The 18248-nt window shown below is 39.9% G+C and overlaps 1 protein-coding gene across 1 annotated transcript; it reads left to right on the top strand.

Moving 5' to 3' along the window:
- The first annotated feature begins 185 nt into the window (after nucleotides 1–185).
- clcn6 (chloride channel 6) lies at nucleotides 186–17596 on the top strand. The gene is made up of 23 exons (XM_030784504.1): nucleotides 186–260; nucleotides 2305–2364; nucleotides 2612–2677; nucleotides 2761–2826; nucleotides 3106–3172; nucleotides 3324–3430; nucleotides 3739–3865; nucleotides 4975–5042; nucleotides 5860–5918; nucleotides 6066–6198; nucleotides 6696–6809; nucleotides 7002–7168; nucleotides 7533–7650; nucleotides 7898–8027; nucleotides 8783–8936; nucleotides 10242–10398; nucleotides 10826–10932; nucleotides 11030–11216; nucleotides 13783–13940; nucleotides 15032–15188; nucleotides 16052–16159; nucleotides 16983–17108; nucleotides 17288–17596. Exons 1-23 carry the CDS (start codon nucleotides 186–188, stop codon nucleotides 17366–17368), a joined length of 2592 nt encoding a protein of 863 aa, XP_030640364.1. The 3' UTR covers nucleotides 17369–17596.
- The last annotated feature ends 652 nt before the right edge of the window (nucleotides 17597–18248 follow it).

Below are 18248 nucleotides of genomic sequence, written 5' to 3'. Positions count from 1 at the left end.
CAACATACTGACAGTAGAACAGCACAATAACACAAATATCTTCATCACTATGAGCCGTTCCAACAGTTTTAACAATTTATACGTTTTGTACGAAAAGTCTGCAACGTTCTCCGTTTACTTTTATTATGGTATATTTCTGCGGGGGTAATGTGACCAAGCGTGAGCATAGCAACAGTACTTTGAAAATGGCGAGTTGTGAGAGATGTTTCTGCTGTCACTGCTGCTGCAGGGATGCCGAGAGCAGAACACCCGAGGAGCTGGTAGTTATTACATTGCATTCCATTACCAACAACAAGAATCTCAGTGGTAGTTCTCTAGTTACTGTTATTTCTTTGGTAACGCAGCTAAGGACACAGTTCATTATAAATTCTAGCTTGTTAGCGTTAGCTTCTGTTGACACCACTCACAGTTACTACGCCTGCTAAATTCGCTAACGTACATGATTGTAGTGACTACCCTTTTGTAGTCAGGGGTAGCAGGAAGCTCTCTTGAACTACGCTAAATACTCTGAATGTCAGTCTGAATCACAGTCTGACGTGTGACAATGTTATTTTTCTTGTTTATAAGAAACTTGGTTGATGTGTTCCAGGATGAGCATTCTAAGTTTTTTTGTGTTTTTTTTTAACCCAAAACTCTAATCAGATTTAAATGGACAGTTGTAGCATGTAGCATCAGCTCAGACGATTTGCTACGAGAGCAGTGAGCATAACAGGGACAGACGGGATGTGCTGAGTTTGAAGTAAAAATGGCAGAAATAGCGAAACCAAATGTAATCATTTAAATGTCTCATTAGCAGAATCGAGAATGAGCAGAAACCACGAGTCGTGAAATTACTACAACTAATTTCTGAAATAGTAGTTAATTCCCTATACTGAAGCTTGATAGGTTTAAACTGTTCATTTGTCCTAACAGTACCATCAAAGGGATTTTCAATGGATTTACTGTTGGTGAATTGATACTGCTTGGGGTCTCGCGACCTCAATACTCGGGCCAGTAACCACATTCAAGAATGCGCTTCTGCCCAAATTTCCAGTCAAAAGACCTCACAACACAAAGGGTGTAAAATAGCTCAAAATTATTGTTTCAAGTAAATACAAAAGGCAGCTTGAAGTTAATAGCGAAATAACTGTAAATAACTGCCTTTAAGTGGCAGTCAACACATAGCTAAATGTATTGGGCTGGTCCCTTTGCCCTCAGTGGACCTATCTTGAGAGAAATACCATTATCCATGTCCACAGCCATGTCCATACCAAATGCCATATCATTTCATAAGAACTCACCATACATGTTGGTTTACTTTGTAATTTCAAGTTTCCACAACCACACACCAGTGCCTACACTACTTTACAGTTTTTTTTTTCCCAGATTCAGCCTACAATGTATGCATATACTTTATCCTGTTGTTGAGGCATCTGTTTAATTGAGGTACTGTGCAAACTGCATAGAGACATCACTGTGCATACAGCTGAACACTGCAAATTCCTTTGAATTAAAACCACGCTGCAACCAGTATTAATTTTTATCATATTTGAACCAACCTGACAAAAAATGTCTTTTTTTCTTTTGTGCTCTTTCATATTTTTGGTATGTCTGTAGGACAGACAGTGGCTTTGTGAAGCGAAACTGTTCAGGATGCTGATGTGTCTGTTAGTGACGTGTGCCGAAAATATTAATCATGTGTCTCTCTTGCCCATTGTTTAGAATGGCAGCAGTTTGTGTGAGTGACTGAAAATGCCAGGAGAAATGGTTGTATTAGGCCCCTATTCCTGGCCTGGCTGAATATGATTCTGTTGCCACATGACTGATGAGGTGTGGGAATGAAATGTAGGACCATTGGGAATAATATAACATTTATGAGAAGAAGACATGTAAATGAGCTCAGACTTTTCAGATCTGATAGCTGTGTGTAAAATGATCTCTAATGTCGCCTCTGATTCCACTCACTGACCGAGGGTGGAGTTAGCTGAGACCAGAGGTTCCAGACTCCAGTTACCATGTTACTTATTGTTGTGTTGTACAATGTCTGTACAAAGAAAGGCCAAAAAAACCCCTACAATGCCTTTTCAAGCTTTTTCCCTTTTCAGAATTTTCCTTAAAATCTGTTATTCTTATTTAGTTTGTATTTGCGGTAAATGTGTCTTTTCCCAAATGGAGGTTTCTATTTGGTGACTGTAAAAGAAATCTGAGACTTTGTGAATATTCCTGGTCAATGATCACACAGAGTGACCCGATTTTGGTGTACTATTGTGAGGAGAACATCTACAGTCAGCTGACATTTTACTACAGATTCTTTTGTTCCGTCAGACTATTCTTGGTGAGACCCAAGAAGATGACGATGAGATTTTGCCGAGAAAAGACTATGAGGTGAGGTTTTCAACAAATGAGGCCAAACTCTTCAAACTTGACTTAAACAACTTTTTAACTAAACATTTTTGGTTCCAAATACAGAGGCTTGATGTGCAGTTTTCAGGACGTAGATTTAGCCTTTAGTGGAGGACTAAATTTGACCGTTATTTGTTCTTCCTCTCTGAAACTCCTTTTTACTTGAAAATTCTTTTTGTACCTGTGACTGTGTTAATGCCATTTTGTCACATTTTCTGTCTTTCCTCAGAGTTTGGATTATGACCGATGTATCAATGAGCCGTACGTGGAGGTGCTGGAGGGGTTGGACAATAAGGTGAAAAGGTCTCCACAATGTCATTCTTTATTCATTTTCATTGCTCTTCTGTTTCCTAAATGAGAGTTTCTTTCCTATATTAGAAAGCCAAAAAGTTTGAAGTGGTGAAATGGATATTGGTGTTTGCCATTGGAGTGTCCACAGGATTGGTAAGATGTTTGTCCTATGCCGACAGACTGGCTCATGTCTGTACACATTTGTCAGCAGGGTCTTGATAGGCTGAATGATCTGTTATATTTGATTGGAGCAAAAGCCTATGTGCACTAAGACAGCCAGTAAAGTACGCAAATACTCTTACTGCACATTTCTTTGTCTTTGTGTAGTTTTAGATGGTTGTGAGTGTTTTTGTACTATTGTCTACACACTGGAGAATGAAGTACATGGTGTATGAATGCCTGGAACGGAATGACAGCTGTGTTTCCTTTCAGGTGGGCCTTTTTGTAGATTTCTTTGTGCGACTCTTTATGCATCTCAAATTCAGCTTGGTAGGAAAATGTATCCCTTTTGCTGAACTGACCAGATGTGAAAAGAGACAGTGTGTGTTGTTTCCTCTCTTTACAACACTGCTGAGTCTGACCTAAATGTTTGTGAATGTTTACAATACTTATGTTTCTTCAACACAATTTCCTTAACACACGTGTCGTAGCTGTGGAGGAATGCAGTGTAAAGGGCTGCCTTGCCTTGTCTCTACTGGAGCTTCTGGCTTTCAATCTCACTTTTATACTAATCGCCAGTGTACTGGTTCTCATAGAGGTAAGAACGTTACATTTTCTCTGTGATTTGTCACACACTGTGACTGTATATATTTCCACATTTGTCTTACCCCTAAATGTAAGGGGTAGAGAAACAAAAGTGTTTCATTATTAATGAGAGAGGCCTGCTGATTGGTGTATTGCAACAGGGAATTCCAATTCCAATTTGTGTTCTAGTTCCAATTCTAATATTCCAGTTTGTGTGAAGGTACAAATGAGGTTAGACATTTTTAGATGTGTTCATGTCATCATAAATGAATGCACAGAGGTTTTCCCCATGTTTAAAATAACTATTTCCTGATTTTCCAGCCTATAGCAACTGGGTCAGGTATTCCTGAGATCAAGAGTTACCTGAATGGAGTGAAGATCCCTGGTATAGTGCGCTTGTGCACTTTTGTATGCAAAGCTGTGGGGGTGGTGTTTGCTGTGGCTGGAGGTATTTCCGTGTGATAACACTTCAAATATTGATTTACAATTTTCATTTGACCAGAACCAGTGATAAATTACAGTAGGAGTGATCGTCTGCCATGTTAGTGAGTATTACTGATTATCATAGTTATTTTTATGTACGAGTGAGGTGACTGTGCAGTACCAGTAAGGTTGAGTCCAGAAGTACACATGGGAGCTATGCTGAACATGTGCAAACACAGACCAGCAACATATTGACTGGAAATGGAATTGGAAGATATAATGTGAAGATTTGTTACTTGTTAAGAGAGGAGGTGAAGGGAGAAAAAAGTTAGGATACAAACAAAAGCCCTCATCGTCCCAAACATGTGTAGGAGTCATGTTATGGTTGGAAGCACTGACAGGGATTTGGACACTTCAAACTGGACTGAAGAACAGGCCACAAAAAATCCCAAAAATAAAGTAACAAAAAGAAAGAAATAATGGTCAAAGCAGCCTTAATGAATACTATTTGTAACAATAAAAATATTTCCCCCATTTATCCATTTTTGGTTTAGTTTGATGTTATGAGAAGAACGTTTTTCACCTACATCTTAGACCATACCATCTCCAGGTTATTTACTGCCCAATGAAGAATACCATAGTGTTAGTGTATGTGTCAGTGTCTTGGTTTATATCTAGGTGATATATCTATATCTATATCTATATCTATATTATTATTCCCAATGGTCCTATATATCTAGGGTGCCGAGATGTTGTTTTTGAAGGAATGAAGAGAATGAATAATGTTATTGTAATTGTTATAAGACTGGATTTTCAAGTCCAGTTAGATTATCTCTAAAGTAGTTTACATAGTAATACTTTAAATCACATATGAAGTTCTTTTAATACTGGTTTAGTTGTTTAAAAGTATCCGTCCTTTTTGTCAAGTGTTTCCATTATTTTGCAAACCATTGTTCTGGTCTGAACAAAATTTGCAGGTAAGAGAAAAAGAGAAAATACGTTTTGGTCACATTATTTGGACTGAAATGCATGGTTTTGTTGAACTTTAGATTCGTAAATGCTAATCTCGTTGTACTTTTCTCAGCTGAGAGATGAAAATGGTGGAATTACTATATTTATATTCTTATTATGTAGGTCTGTTTGTGGGGAAAGAGGGCCCAATGATTCACAGTGGAGCCATTGTAGGAGCTGGATTACCTCAGGTCTGTACAACAGCACTCTTTGTGACAATGCTCTGTCTGTGGGTGAAAAGAGATATCACACACAACAGTGTATCCTCTCCTCTATAACTGGTTCTAACTGAGAAACCATTAAGCCTTAACTTACAGCCCGTTAGCTTACTTTTAACAGTAACAGTTAGTTAGTCCATCAGTGAGTTGCAGCCTGACAAAAGTCACAGGTAGGGCTGTTTGATTTTAAGTAAAGCAAGAGCACGGGTGCATATTGAAGAGCATCAAGGCTAGCTCCGAATCACAGACCCTCATTTTCACATTGTCAGTTTGAGGATGAATTTCCACAGTTATAAGAGTAGTTACTCCTGATCACAGTTCACACATACACACAGTGTAGATGAGCAAGGACACATAAGTCAGATTGGCTTCTGTATCCACGGCACCAGTCAGAGCTACAGAGGCCACTGACCCAGTATCTGGGTCTCAGTGGCTACACATTCTCCGGGAGTTGCATACACTTGCATATAAATTAGTCAGCACTCATTGTCTCTACCTGCATCCAGCAAGACTTGTAAAAACAGATTTTACTCTCATTCTTAACCCTACTCCATGTGAATGGGACTGTAATAAACACCTGAATTGGGACTGACGACCACATTTCATTCTAGTGTGAACGTAGCTCAAGATTTTCACACCTGTCTAAGAGTATCACATTTCACAGTGTCAACTTTAACGTGACGAGCAGAGGAATACAGGTCCAAAGACAGAGGCAGGTCATCTATCTAGATGTAACAAAATAACATCTCACTTTCTCTCTCTCTCTTTCTCTCTCCCTCTCTCCCCCCAGTTTCAGAGCATCACTTTCAAGAAAATTCGGTTTCACTACCCTTATTTTCGTAGTGACAGGTGATGTGTAAAAGTTTAATCTTGGTTTACCTGAAGCTCAGCTCTTTGGTGTGACATGCTCTTTTCCTTTCGTGTGACATATTTTTTTTCTTTGGTGTGACATACTCGTTTCCTAACATTCCCAACTGTGGTCCTTAACTGTCTCAGAGATAAACGTGATTTTGTTTCTGCTGGAGCGGCGGCGGGTGTGGCTGCTGCTTTTGGTGCGCCCATTGGAGGCACTCTCTTCAGTCTGGAGGAGGGCTCGTCCTTCTGGAACCAGGCCCTCACATGGAAAGTGGTAAGTGTGTTTGTGTGTCCGCGTGTGTATGGGTGTGTGTGTAGGTTATGTGCATGTTTGTCTGTGTGTTTGTGTTTGTCTGTGTGTGTATGCTTGTGCTCGTGTGTGTGTGTGAGAGAGAGAGAGATGGTGAGAACAGTTTGTCACATTATAGGGCCAACACAAGAGGAACAAGACCCAGTCGCTGTGTGAGCTAAACATGATTATTTTGATCAGCAGTAGCAATGATAGCAATGAAAAGCATTATTACATTAAAATGGTACTCATCCTTTCGAGTGCTATCTGTACTCTCGTAGACACGTTATAGTAAACTGCACAGGTCCTTTGAAAAGGTGTGAACGTTCAACACATCACACACCAAAAATGTTATTGACTGCGGGGGGAGAATTTTGAGGCTGTGATAGACACCAAACAAAAATAAACCTCGGCCTCCAAATGTGATGCGTTTTTAGCAATGTGTCAGTGTACTGTCTCTGAAGACTCTACCTCCCTTCCAGTTGTTCTGCTCCATGTCAGCCACATTCACACTCAACTTCTTTCGCTCTGGAATGATATACAACAAGTGGGGCTCTTTCCAGCTGCCTGGCCTGCTCAACTTTGGAGAATTCAAGGTAAAACATCAGCTTCCAGCTTTATAACTTAAGCGTGATGTCCATATCTTTACCACCCACAATTTTAATTGAAGTAATCATTATTAAAGCAGTTCAAAAAGCAATTAAAAAACATAAAGCCGTCTTAGTGAATTTGTGTTGTGTCCATGTGTAGTAATGATTGTATGGTGATTGGGTTGTCTCTCTGTGAAGTGTGCAGATGGAGACAAGAACTGTCACCTGTGGACAGCCGTGGACTTGGCCTTCTTTGTCCTGATGGGACTAGCCGGGGGGCTGCTTGGAGCCTTGTTCAACTGTATCAACAAACATCTTGCCAAGTATCGCATGAGAAATGTCCATCCAAAGGCTAAGTTTATCAGGTCCTGAGCTGGCAGTCTCCCATTGGATCTGCTCTCATTTCCTGTTTAACACCAACATTTGTCAGATGGAGTTTTTTAAAAACATTTTAGTCTTTTATACTATAGGTACACATGATTACAGCTATGATGACATAGTGCCATCTCTCACTAGACTTTAATACAGTTCATTTACAGACATAGACAGCATAGTCCAGTGGTGTGATCAAAGATTCTGATGGATTTATGTATTTATTGTTCATATTATTTAAACAGATACTATGACATGTATGAGGATCTCTCTCTCTCTCATATGAACTTTTTTACTTGTTTAGAGTCCTGATATTTGGTATGGTGGTATGTTGACTCTCTCTTTTCTGATATTTAGGGTTCTGGAAAGTCTTTTGGTTTCCATGGTGACAACAGTGGTGATATTCGTCGCCTCCATAACCATGGGAGAGTGTAGGGATTTAACTTCTCCCACAACCAACAACAGCACAGCACTGGTGAATGAAGGATATATTCTCTCTCTCTCTCTACTCTGCCATAGCCCACCCTCCTACAAATGAGCTCTTCTGTCTCTGGAACCCACTGACCTGCATTCAAACATTCATCTGGACATAGACTACACTATAGTGACATTGTTCCCTGATATCACTTCCTGCTGAAAACTGTCTGAAGAACAATTCTGCTGGTCTTTAGTCTTGGGAGGCCAGATGTGTAATGGTATTAATTGTTGAAATGTGTTCGTAGGTTTCTGTGAATGAGGGGGTAAACTCCACCATAAGGCAGTTCTTCTGCTCCAACAAGACATACAATGACATGGCAACACTGCTCTTCAACCCTCAGGAGGTCGCTATCAATCAGCTGTTTCACCAGGACGGTGAGTCTAACCACAGTCCTCTCAGACAACCGTTTACTAACCACTCATACACTCTATGCTGTAAATATGTTGATTCAAGGCCTTGACAAAAGTTCATCAGTTTTCAGGTTTTATTGCCAGTTTTTTTTTGCTGCGTAAAAACTGGTTCTTGGTAGATAAGTAGTGTTAATTGCCCAGCATCACAGACCCATCCTGGACAGAGCTGGCCTGGAATATGTGTGACTCTGAATGTATCGTGGGGGTTCTACAAGCGACTGGGAACATAAGTACAAGGGAATTGGCCACTACCATATTGGGGGGAAAACGCTGGTAAACAGGCAGAAAAAGGCAACTAGTTTGTTGCGTTTTTAATGAAATGTTGAGGAGCATGAGAAGGACATGAGCAGAACTGTCTAGTGTACCAACCTTCACTGACCTGGTCCTGACAGGACTGTCTATAGAGAGTTGTTTTTGCTGGTTTACTTACTTAATAAGAATATTTCATTGATCATTTCAAAGCCTCAACAGTTAATAAGTTGTAAGTTGTGTTTCCTTTCCCCCTCAAATTGTTGCCATGTTGTTATTTTGAAGTATTCGGATAAAAAATTATGGGATTGATTGTTTTTCCATTTGCCCAGCTCTACTCTCAGACACTGTTAATGCACAGCAAGTCAGAGTAATATATAACATTTCCTTCACTCTTTCTCTCGCTCTCTCTCTCTCTCTCTCTAACTCTAACTCTAACTCTAACTCTCTCCTGTTGTTTTTGTCTGAAGCCACCTTCAGTCCAGTCACCCTGTGCGTGTTCTTCGTGTTGTACTTCCTGCTGGCCTGTTGGACGTACGGTGTGTCTGTGCCCAGTGGACTTTTTGTTCCCTCCCTCCTCTGTGGAGCTTCACTCGGCCGTCTGGTGGCCAACATCCTTAAAATGTAAGTCACTTTTTTACCCTGATGAGACCTGTGTTTTTTTTCCCTGGAAAGAGTGAAGCTGTTCTGTAGAGTAAACCTGGCTCTTTTGCTCTCCTGGTGTGGTGCATTTACATGGAGACAGAGCATGGCAGGAGCTGTGGGAGTACTAATGCTAACTCAGTGTGAAAGCACATTCATCTATTACCGTGCAACTGACACCATTTACATGAGTAACAAAACCTGCAGGAGTCTGGTCATATTCTAATCCAAATTATTAAATGCAGGTTTATTGTTACGTTAGGTTCCTACATTAACAGCAATACGTGTCTGTAGTTGGTATAAATAAATGCCTTTAGGCCAGTGAGAAAGAGCCCATTTGGTCACAGTGGGCAATCTTGGTCAATAAAATGACTAAGGCAGTGATGTCTTAGGGGCAGTGTTGGAACATCATAGACTCAGCACTCAGCATCCCACTCCGCTTTAACACACTCCAGTTCAGCCTGTTAAATTAACCACAATGAACTTTCTCTTTTATTCTTTACCACTGATTGGATGACAGACACTGTAACAGGTTGTTTCAGCTTGTGTCTATGTTGTCTGAATGATTTTCTTGCTCCTCTATGGAAACAAACCTTTTTTACATTAAGTATCATCTTTTTTTTCACCAGGAAAAGGCAAACAAAACAGATTTTTGAGAGATCAAGAAGAGCCAGTTACTGGAATAAATATAATAACTGATAAGCACGTGTTTCTGCTGGGTTATCTGGAGCATTGCTAAAGCAGGAAGAGAAACTCATATTGTTTTTGGTTGAACAGAACCTCCCCATTTAGTGAGGTTTTAGGTTTGTCACCTCTATTAATGTGTCCATTTGGGCAGACCTGGACTCTTAGATGTTTCTTGTTTGTCACTTTGTTGTATTCATGGATATAGTTTTCGGTGAAACTTGGGCTTGTGGCATCCTTAGCCTGGACACTGGGTAGTGGAGACTTCACTCCCAGCTCTCATCCAGGGCGGTTAGCCATACATGTGAATTTAGTAACATGAAATATTATGTAGATTTGTGATACAGAATATCAGGATAATGCAAGTCATACTCCTTTAGATTACTTAATTTTTTAAATTTTTTACTCTAATTTTTTTGCTGTGTATTTTTAGTGAATTTGAAATACTGGTGAACCATATGGAGCCTTAAAAAGCATGTTGCAGCTGCCTTAAGCCCCTGCCCTAGATGAAGACAGTCTCGTTTTCCTTTAACAGTGTGAATCACTTGACTATGTTGACCTCTTAGTTATATGGGTGTGATTTTTTTGTCTCTGTTATTTCAGAAACCTGGGGATGCATATATATTCAGGAACGTTTGCTCTGATTGGAGCTGCTGCATTTTTAGGGGGTGTGGTTCGCATGACCATCAGCTTGACTGTCATCCTCATTGAATCAACCAATGAGATCACTTATGGACTTCCCATTATGATAACTCTCATGGTAGGAAGCTCCTCTGAGTGCTGTGTTCACTGTTTCCATAGTAAACACTATGATCCTTATTAGAATGTTATATAAGTGTTAATAAGAATGTGTATTTTAACCCATTGCATGTCTGCCTGCGAAACCACACTGTGTCTTGAATGCAGTTTGTAGAAATGACTGCTGGATGCTATTTTCAAAAGCATTACTGTGTGGACAGCTTGGCTGAACATTTTGTTGCAGGACAGGTCTGTTTTGATTAGTAAATTGAACAATGATCAATTTAATCAGATTAGATGAAAAAAAAAAAAAGCTTGAGACAGTGGTCCACACAGGGACAAACTGAAAAACCTTTTTGTAGATCATTTAAATTGGTGATATGTGAGTGTGTTTTGTGAATGATTTCAGATTGGGGTGGGTGTGTGTGTGTGTATGTGTGTTTCGCCAGGTAGCCAAGTGGACGGGAGACTTCTTTAATAAGGGCATATATGACATCCACATTCATCTCAGAGGAGTTCCTCTTTTGGAGTGGGAGACTGACATGGAGATGGACAAGTGAGAGAACACTTACCTCACTCACTCCTGTATTTACTTGCCTTCTTTCCTTCTTCAGTCAATCACACTCTTCTTCTCTCTCCCCCTTGTCTTTCAGACTGACAGCCAGTGATATTATGGAGCCAAACCTGACGTATCTCTACCCTCACACACGGATCCAGTCACTGGTTAGCATCCTGAGAACGACAGTGTACCACGCTTTCCCTGTCGTAACAGAGAACAGAGACAATGAGAAAGAGTTCATGAAAGGCAACATTCTCATCAGTAACAACATCCGATTCAAGGTACAGCCATATGCACTTACCCTTATTTCATCAAACTGATCTTATCTTTGAGACCCACCAGCAGATAAAGCCATCTGCCTGTCGCACAGTTTAGCAATTGCATTTGAAAGATATAAACAGAACAAGCCCATAGACAGAGAATTGATCTCTTCAGTTTGGTTTAGCTGAGTTTCAGCATGCAAACATTATCAAACTCCAGCTAGAACCAGTGTGTGTAAATGAAGCCATGTTAACCACGACAGGGTAAACCTCTCTCTACCCAGTCTTCAGAAATCACTGCTGCTTGGTAAGAGACAAAGCACTAAGGCCTTGTGGCTGTTCAGTGCCATACAGACAGAATGACCCTTCATTACTGTCAGATGTCCTTTGTAAACAATACTGTAGCACATGGGAGAAATACAGTGCCTCACAGTACCATTTCTCCTATAAAACATGTGTACTCAATTCACAGTGTATTCCGTGTAACATCATTCAGTTAACAAGTTCACTACAGTTGTGATGTGTTTGTGTAGGCAACACAGTTTGAGAAATGCCAAAGGTTTAGATTAGCAGAGTTTTTTATGAGTTTTAAACACACACCAGGGTTATTATAGTTTTGAAATTTTCATTACTTTTTATTTTATTTAGTCTTTCAGTTTGGTTTTTGATTTCAGTTTAGTTTTAGTTAGTTTTACGAGTGCATATGTACTTTTAGTTTTATTGTTATTTTGAGGAATTGACTAGTTTTAGTTTTAGTTTAGTTTTTAATTAGTTTTCGTGTTTAGTTTTAGTTTATCAGATATTATGAGGAAGGCCTTGATTTATAGAAGTTGAAAAAGGCAGGATGAAAGAATGTATGACATCAAACACGATTTACAAAACCATTGTTTATTAAAAGTCCCATATTGTGCAAAGCCATTAAATGGCTTTACATAGTATGAGATCTTTGATATACAATCATAGAGTTTTTATTCTTGGACACCATGAACCAGGGTGGGCAATATTTCCAGAGGGCCATATTTACTTTCATAGAGTAAGCCTAGGGCCACACACTGGACAACTGAAATGAAAGATGGAACGCATAGTGCTGTTACGTTAAATGATATGAATTTGATATACAAGACAGATTACTTTATAGTAGCCTGTTTGCCAGCTCACTCAAAGGTCTGACATTTCTTATAGCTTTATGTCAATGTGGTGTATGCTGAGGTTGCAAAAAAAAAGACTTACTTTCATAAAACAATCCACTTAAATGCAGTACCAACATTACATTACCCCCCATCCTCTTAATTGTTGTTGATCCCTCAAATGAATATAAGTAGCTGGGCAGTGAGTTCAAAGTCCATGCTTTCATCACATGCTGAACCGATTGGTTCTCGTGTAGTTCTCATTTGCATAAAGTTGGAGATTCGCCATCTCAATTTCGCTTGCATCGCTGATGTTGTGACGAATTGTGCTACTTTGTTGAGAAATGTTACCATAGCGCGAATTGATAGCAGAGTCTAACCCCGCCCCCAACCCTAACCCTAATCAAAACCCAAAATTGTGCTGTAGGTAGCACATATCGATAGGTAGCACAACTCGACAGAACACCCCTGGATTCGCTCCGATTCCCGATACAGTATTCCACAAATGTTACAGTATCCCACAAATGGTATCATCGCTTTTCATCTCGACACATTTACTTTGGTCTACTACAGGGTTGTAGTCAAAGTTTTCCCATATAGGACTGTGCCGCTTTCTGCCTGCAACTTAAGCCATTTTCAGAAAATCTTGTTCGAACATGGTTGGTACTTGATTGGATCAGGGGGAGGGATGTTCTGCTGTGATTGTTTGCAGGGGCGCCTGCAGGAATACATCATAAGGTACGCGCAACGACCACAATGCAAGTCATCTAGGGGGGAAACGAAAACGAAGCTGATTTTACCTGCAATTCTATTTCGTCTCAGCTTGTGTGGCATTGTTCATTGTAGTTTTCATTTAGTTTTCGTGTTTTTGAAAACTGTCCTTTTATTTTTATTTCAGTTAGTGAAATTTTTTTTTTTACTGCTAGTTTTAACTATATTTAACTATAATAACCCTGACAAACACATCTAGTTTTCTCATATATTCTCACCCTTTTTCTGCCAGTGTTATTTCCTTGATGTTTTTGTGATGAAATCTTGCTTGGGTAGTGTGGCTTCTTATAGTTCCCATGGTTTTCATCTGAGGATGATAATGTAAACTGTAGTTTAGCATGGTGTTTTGCCTATTTTAACCACAAGAGTGAGTAAAACATCTCTGCTATATCTGAGCAGATATTAAAAATGCAAAGATAAGCAATCACAGATTGCACGCAGATTAAAGACAGATTTTTACTTGAACAATCAGTAATACACAGTGCCAGCTCAGTGGTTGATTTAGGATATTATTATTATTATTATTATTATTATTATTATTATTATTATTATTTTTATTATTATTTTTATTACCATATTAAGAAATCCATGCAATCTGTTTACGGCCTGTTCTGCTAAAAGGTGTAAGGTGCAGCATGTGAGAGTGTTTTTTTCCATCTCAGAGTTTGTTTGTTTTTTTCTGCGTTCAGAAAAGCAGCATCCTATCCCGTGCAGGCGAGCAGAGACGTCGGTGCCAGTCGATGAAGTCCTATCCGTCTAGTGAACTCAGGAACATGTGTGATGAGGAGGTGGAAGTGGAGCCTGCGGAGGATGGGCAGGATATCCTGCAGCAGATGCTGGAAAGGAGGTGCAGAGTGTCATCTTTCACCTCCTGTTAGCTTTCCATTCTCCTCATTAGCACATGACTCTGTTTTCCATGGGTCAAAGCCTCTGAATTAAACTTTGCCACAATTAACCCCTCCCACTCCACCAATTAATACCTCCCATTCCACCAATTAATACCTCCCATTCCACCAATTAATACCTCCCATTCCACGCACCACATAGCCTGGCCACTCTGGCTCAGTGCTAAGGGACAATGCTCAGTGCTGTCTTATACATTTTGCCTGTTCACGATGAGTAGCTTGTCTCTATGTGTGCCACTGGTTATGATGGTTCATATAGAGAGTAATGAAAGTCTAATTACAGAGCCTTAAACTTAATTTGATATGGATAAAACAGTGACTTTACCAAATCACAGATTGAAAGATAAAACAGTGACCCTACCAACTCACAGATTAAAAGATAAAACAGTGACCTTACCAACACACAGGGCAAAAGATGAAACAGTGACTGTACCAACACACAGGGCAAAAGATGAAACAGTGACTGTACCAACACACAGGGCAAAAGATAAAACAGTGACTGTACCAACAGGCAGGGCAAAAGATAAAACAGTGATTGTACCAACAGGCAGGTCAAAAGATGAAACAGTGACCTTACCAACTCGCAGATTAAAAGATAAAACAGTGACTGTACCAACACACAGGTCAAAAGATAAAACAGTGCCCTTACCAACTCACAGATCAAAGGATAGAATAGTGATCTTACCAACTCACAGATCAAAAGTTAAAACAGTGACCTTACCAACTCACAGGTCAAAAGGTAAAGCAGTGCCCTTACCAACTTACAGATCAAAAGATAAAACACTGCCCATACCAACTCACAGATCAAAAGTTAAAACAGTGACCTTACCAACTCACAGGTCAAGAATTTGACATAAGTATATACAGTTTAAATTGAACATATGGCTATGGGACATTAACAGTGACTTTAATACTCTGTACTGACAATAGAGTCAAGATCTTTTAAAGGTCGGTAGCGCATTCTTGATAAGACTCAATAATCAAACGACTCTGACCCACTGCAGTCTAACCAGCCCTTCTCTGAAATCCATAGACACACCCCTTACCCAAACCTGTACCCAGACCAGTCACCCAGTGAAGAGTGGACCATGGAGGAACGATTCCGACCTTTAACCTTTCACGGCCTCATCCTGCGCTCACAGCTGGTCACTCTGCTCATACGTGGCGTGTGTTACGCCGAGAACCAATCGGTCAGTTTATGTGTTTTTGGCAGCATGCTGTCAATGTTAATTATAATCATGCACTCTTGTAATGTATGATAATATGATAGCCTCATTCAACTAACAGAAATAGACAGGTATTATAATGAAACCAGGTAAACATTTCACACACACATACACACACTGCCAGTCTGTGAGTATTCGGTGTGATTCAGAAGTGAACACTGCACAGTAATGTAACTAAATTAAAATGTTTACGTCGGTTTCTTTATATCAATGCATTTTGAACTTAAAGTGGTTAAGTTCCAGTAAATAAAACCTGGATTTTCTTGTCAAAATATATGGGGAAAAAACTCCATGTGACCAGAGATGTATACAAATCCCAATGTAAGTTAATGTCTAATACCAGATTTCATGGATTTACATCAGTTGACAGAAATCTGTGGCTGATTTTACTTAATGTCCTTTTCTGAGTCTCTGGGCCAAAATGTGTTGACCATAATAATTATATACTATAATATACAATAAAATAATTATAGTTAAAACTATAATTATAGGAATGGCAATAACTGTAGTCCTACTTTTTTTCTAACCAGGTATTTTATAAATAATGAGAACTTTACATGCTTGAGAGGTGCTGACCTTTCCACAGAAATGTTTGTTTTCTCGGTCCGTTCTTTAAGTGGGGGTTTTAGCATTGACCTGACTGCCTTACTGGGTGACTGGATCTTCATGCACTCTCTGTGGTATTATTGAACAAGACCTCTGAGTGATAAGATGAAAGGAGCAGTCTTTAAAATGTGGTCATCATTTTTAGGAATTTCTTAAGTGCTAAAAGAGGGTTTACTAGTTTGCTTGTCCCATGTTTTCTTTTCTTTCCCTGTCTCTCCCAGAGTGCATCTCAGCCTCGACTCTCCTACGCAGAGATGACTGAGGACTATCCCCGTTTCCCTGACATCCACGATCTGGACCTGGCCCTGCTCAACCCACGCATGATTGTGGTAACGGACTCTCTCTGTGTCCATCAGCTTTACTAACTCTCTCTGTGTCCATCAGCTTTACTAACTCTCTCTGTGTTCATTACCTTTACTGACTCTCTTTCTCTGTGTTCATTACCTTTACTGACTCCTTTTCTCTGTGTTCATTACCTTTACTGACTTTCTGTTTGTGTCCTTCATCTTTACTAACTCTCTCTGTGTCCATTAGCTTCACTAACTCCCTCTGTGTTCATTAACTTTACTGACTCTCTTTCTCTGTGTTCATTGCCTTTACTGGCTATGTGTTCATTATCTTTGCAGATTCTCTCTCCATGTTCATTATCTGTAGGGCGAACTGGTAAAATGCCAACCATTATATTGCTAATTAACTCCCACTCAGCTCTCATGATTTGCAATTGTGTGTGTGAGTGTATGTGCGTGTGTGTGAGAGACAATGTGTTTGTGTGAGTGACAGAGTGTGTGTGTGTGTGTGTGTTTGTATGTGTATGTGTCTGGACAATAGAGGCCATAACAATGGTTAATTGGTAACTAATTGACTTTCTCAGGCAGGGCTGAGTACTCAAGCCTCTCTCTGAATACTCTCTCACATTCACTTCAATCAGTGCTTGTCTGTCTCTTTCTCTCTGGATTCTCTCTCACATTCACTCCGATCAGCGCTTGTCTGTCTCTCTCTCTCTGAATTCTCTCTCACATTCACTCCGATCAGCGATTGTCTGTCTGTCTCTCTCTCTCTCTGCCGAGTTGACAACATAAACCCATTCACCATATGTTCATCTCATGTACTTTTGTTTGATTTGCCTTTCCCTCTCTTTCTTACTCTCTTCAGGATGTCACTCCTTACATGAACCCATGTCCATACACAGTCTCCCCAAACACACGGGTCTCACAGGTGTTTAACCTCTTCAGAACCATGGGCCTAAGACACCTGCCTGTCGTCAACGCCGTGGGAGAAGTGTGTATTTTTCAATGTCACCACTTGTTACAAGGCTCACTTAAACATTGTTTGGTGGAGTAGCTGTTTAGTTCCTGAGTGAAGTTTGGGCCCTTTTTTTTCGATGATGGGTTGTGTAACTATGAGATAACTGTGTTTGTGTGTGTTTCTGTTTGTGTGTCTTTGTCGGTGAATGTTAGATCGTGGGAATAATCACCAGACACAACCTGACTCATGAATTCCTTAAGGCCAAACTCAGGCAACATTACATCACCATATGAGACAGGCAGTAGCCATCTGCCCCTTAGGGCCAGCCCAACTGGACTACAACATCCTGGACTACATCACCCTGGAGATGCATTGAGATCAGCCACAGAGCTGTTACCCCTCATTCAGTTCCTGACCATTACCTGGAACACTAATCCATAGTACCCTTGGACCACACACACTCTCTCTCTCACACACACACACACACACACACAACCACACACACACACACACACACACACACACACGCATGCGTAAAGGCATCATAAAGACGTACTGTGTGCACACAGAGACGTGACTGCAAACACGACCTTTCTGTCTTTCTGCTTGTTTGTGTTCACAGCCATTGCAGCTGTTCTCTGCTTTTGGTGCCAGTACTTTGATTTATTTGACAATGCTTTATCAGCTTCACTGTAGCACTTTCTCATTTCTGTTTGTTTTTTGTTTTGTTCTTTTTTAATGCTGTGTATTTATGTGTGTGATTTGCACTAAAACCAGACAGTCAGTATTCAGGATTACGCATGACTGGCAGTGGAGGCCTACAGTGGACAGCTATAGACAACAGAACAAAACTGACACTTCTCATTCTGTACCAAGGATACAAAGACTAAATAATGAGTAATATTGAAAATAGTCTGATTTTGTTAACGGAATTCCAAATGGAATTTTAATAGAAATAACAATGGCATTACTTTAATAATGGCATTCCACTTTTATAAGTGTAGATCAGGATGTGGCCAGATTTAGAAAAACTAAGGCCATCATTTGGAAAAGCTCACTTACTTTATTTTATGGAAGTGTAAAAGAGATGGAAAATAAAAGAGATTGAGTATGAAAAGAATTTGAATGTCAAAGAGGTTGGATTCTAGTACTATTTGACATCTTTGACGCAGT

The sequence above is a fragment of the Chanos chanos genome, chromosome 9, assembly GCF_902362185.1.
Source record: "Chanos chanos chromosome 9, fChaCha1.1, whole genome shotgun sequence".
In the NCBI taxonomy this organism is placed as follows: Eukaryota; Metazoa; Chordata; class Actinopteri; order Gonorynchiformes; family Chanidae; genus Chanos; species Chanos chanos.
This window is presented reverse-complemented; position numbering and strand designations above follow the sequence as displayed.

Excerpts from the sequence above, each read along its gene's own strand:
- clcn6 (XM_030784504.1), top strand. The coding sequence starts at position 186 with ATGGCGAGTTGTGAGAGATGTTTCTGCTGTCACTGCTGCTGCAGGGAT. Across the intron at positions 2,365-2,611 it reads TGCCGAGAAAAGACTATGAG|AGTTTGGATTATGACCGATG; the intron begins GTGAGGTTTTCA and ends GTCTTTCCTCAG. Across the intron at positions 2,827-3,105 it reads TTGGAGTGTCCACAGGATTG|GTGGGCCTTTTTGTAGATTT; the intron begins GTAAGATGTTTG and ends GTTTCCTTTCAG.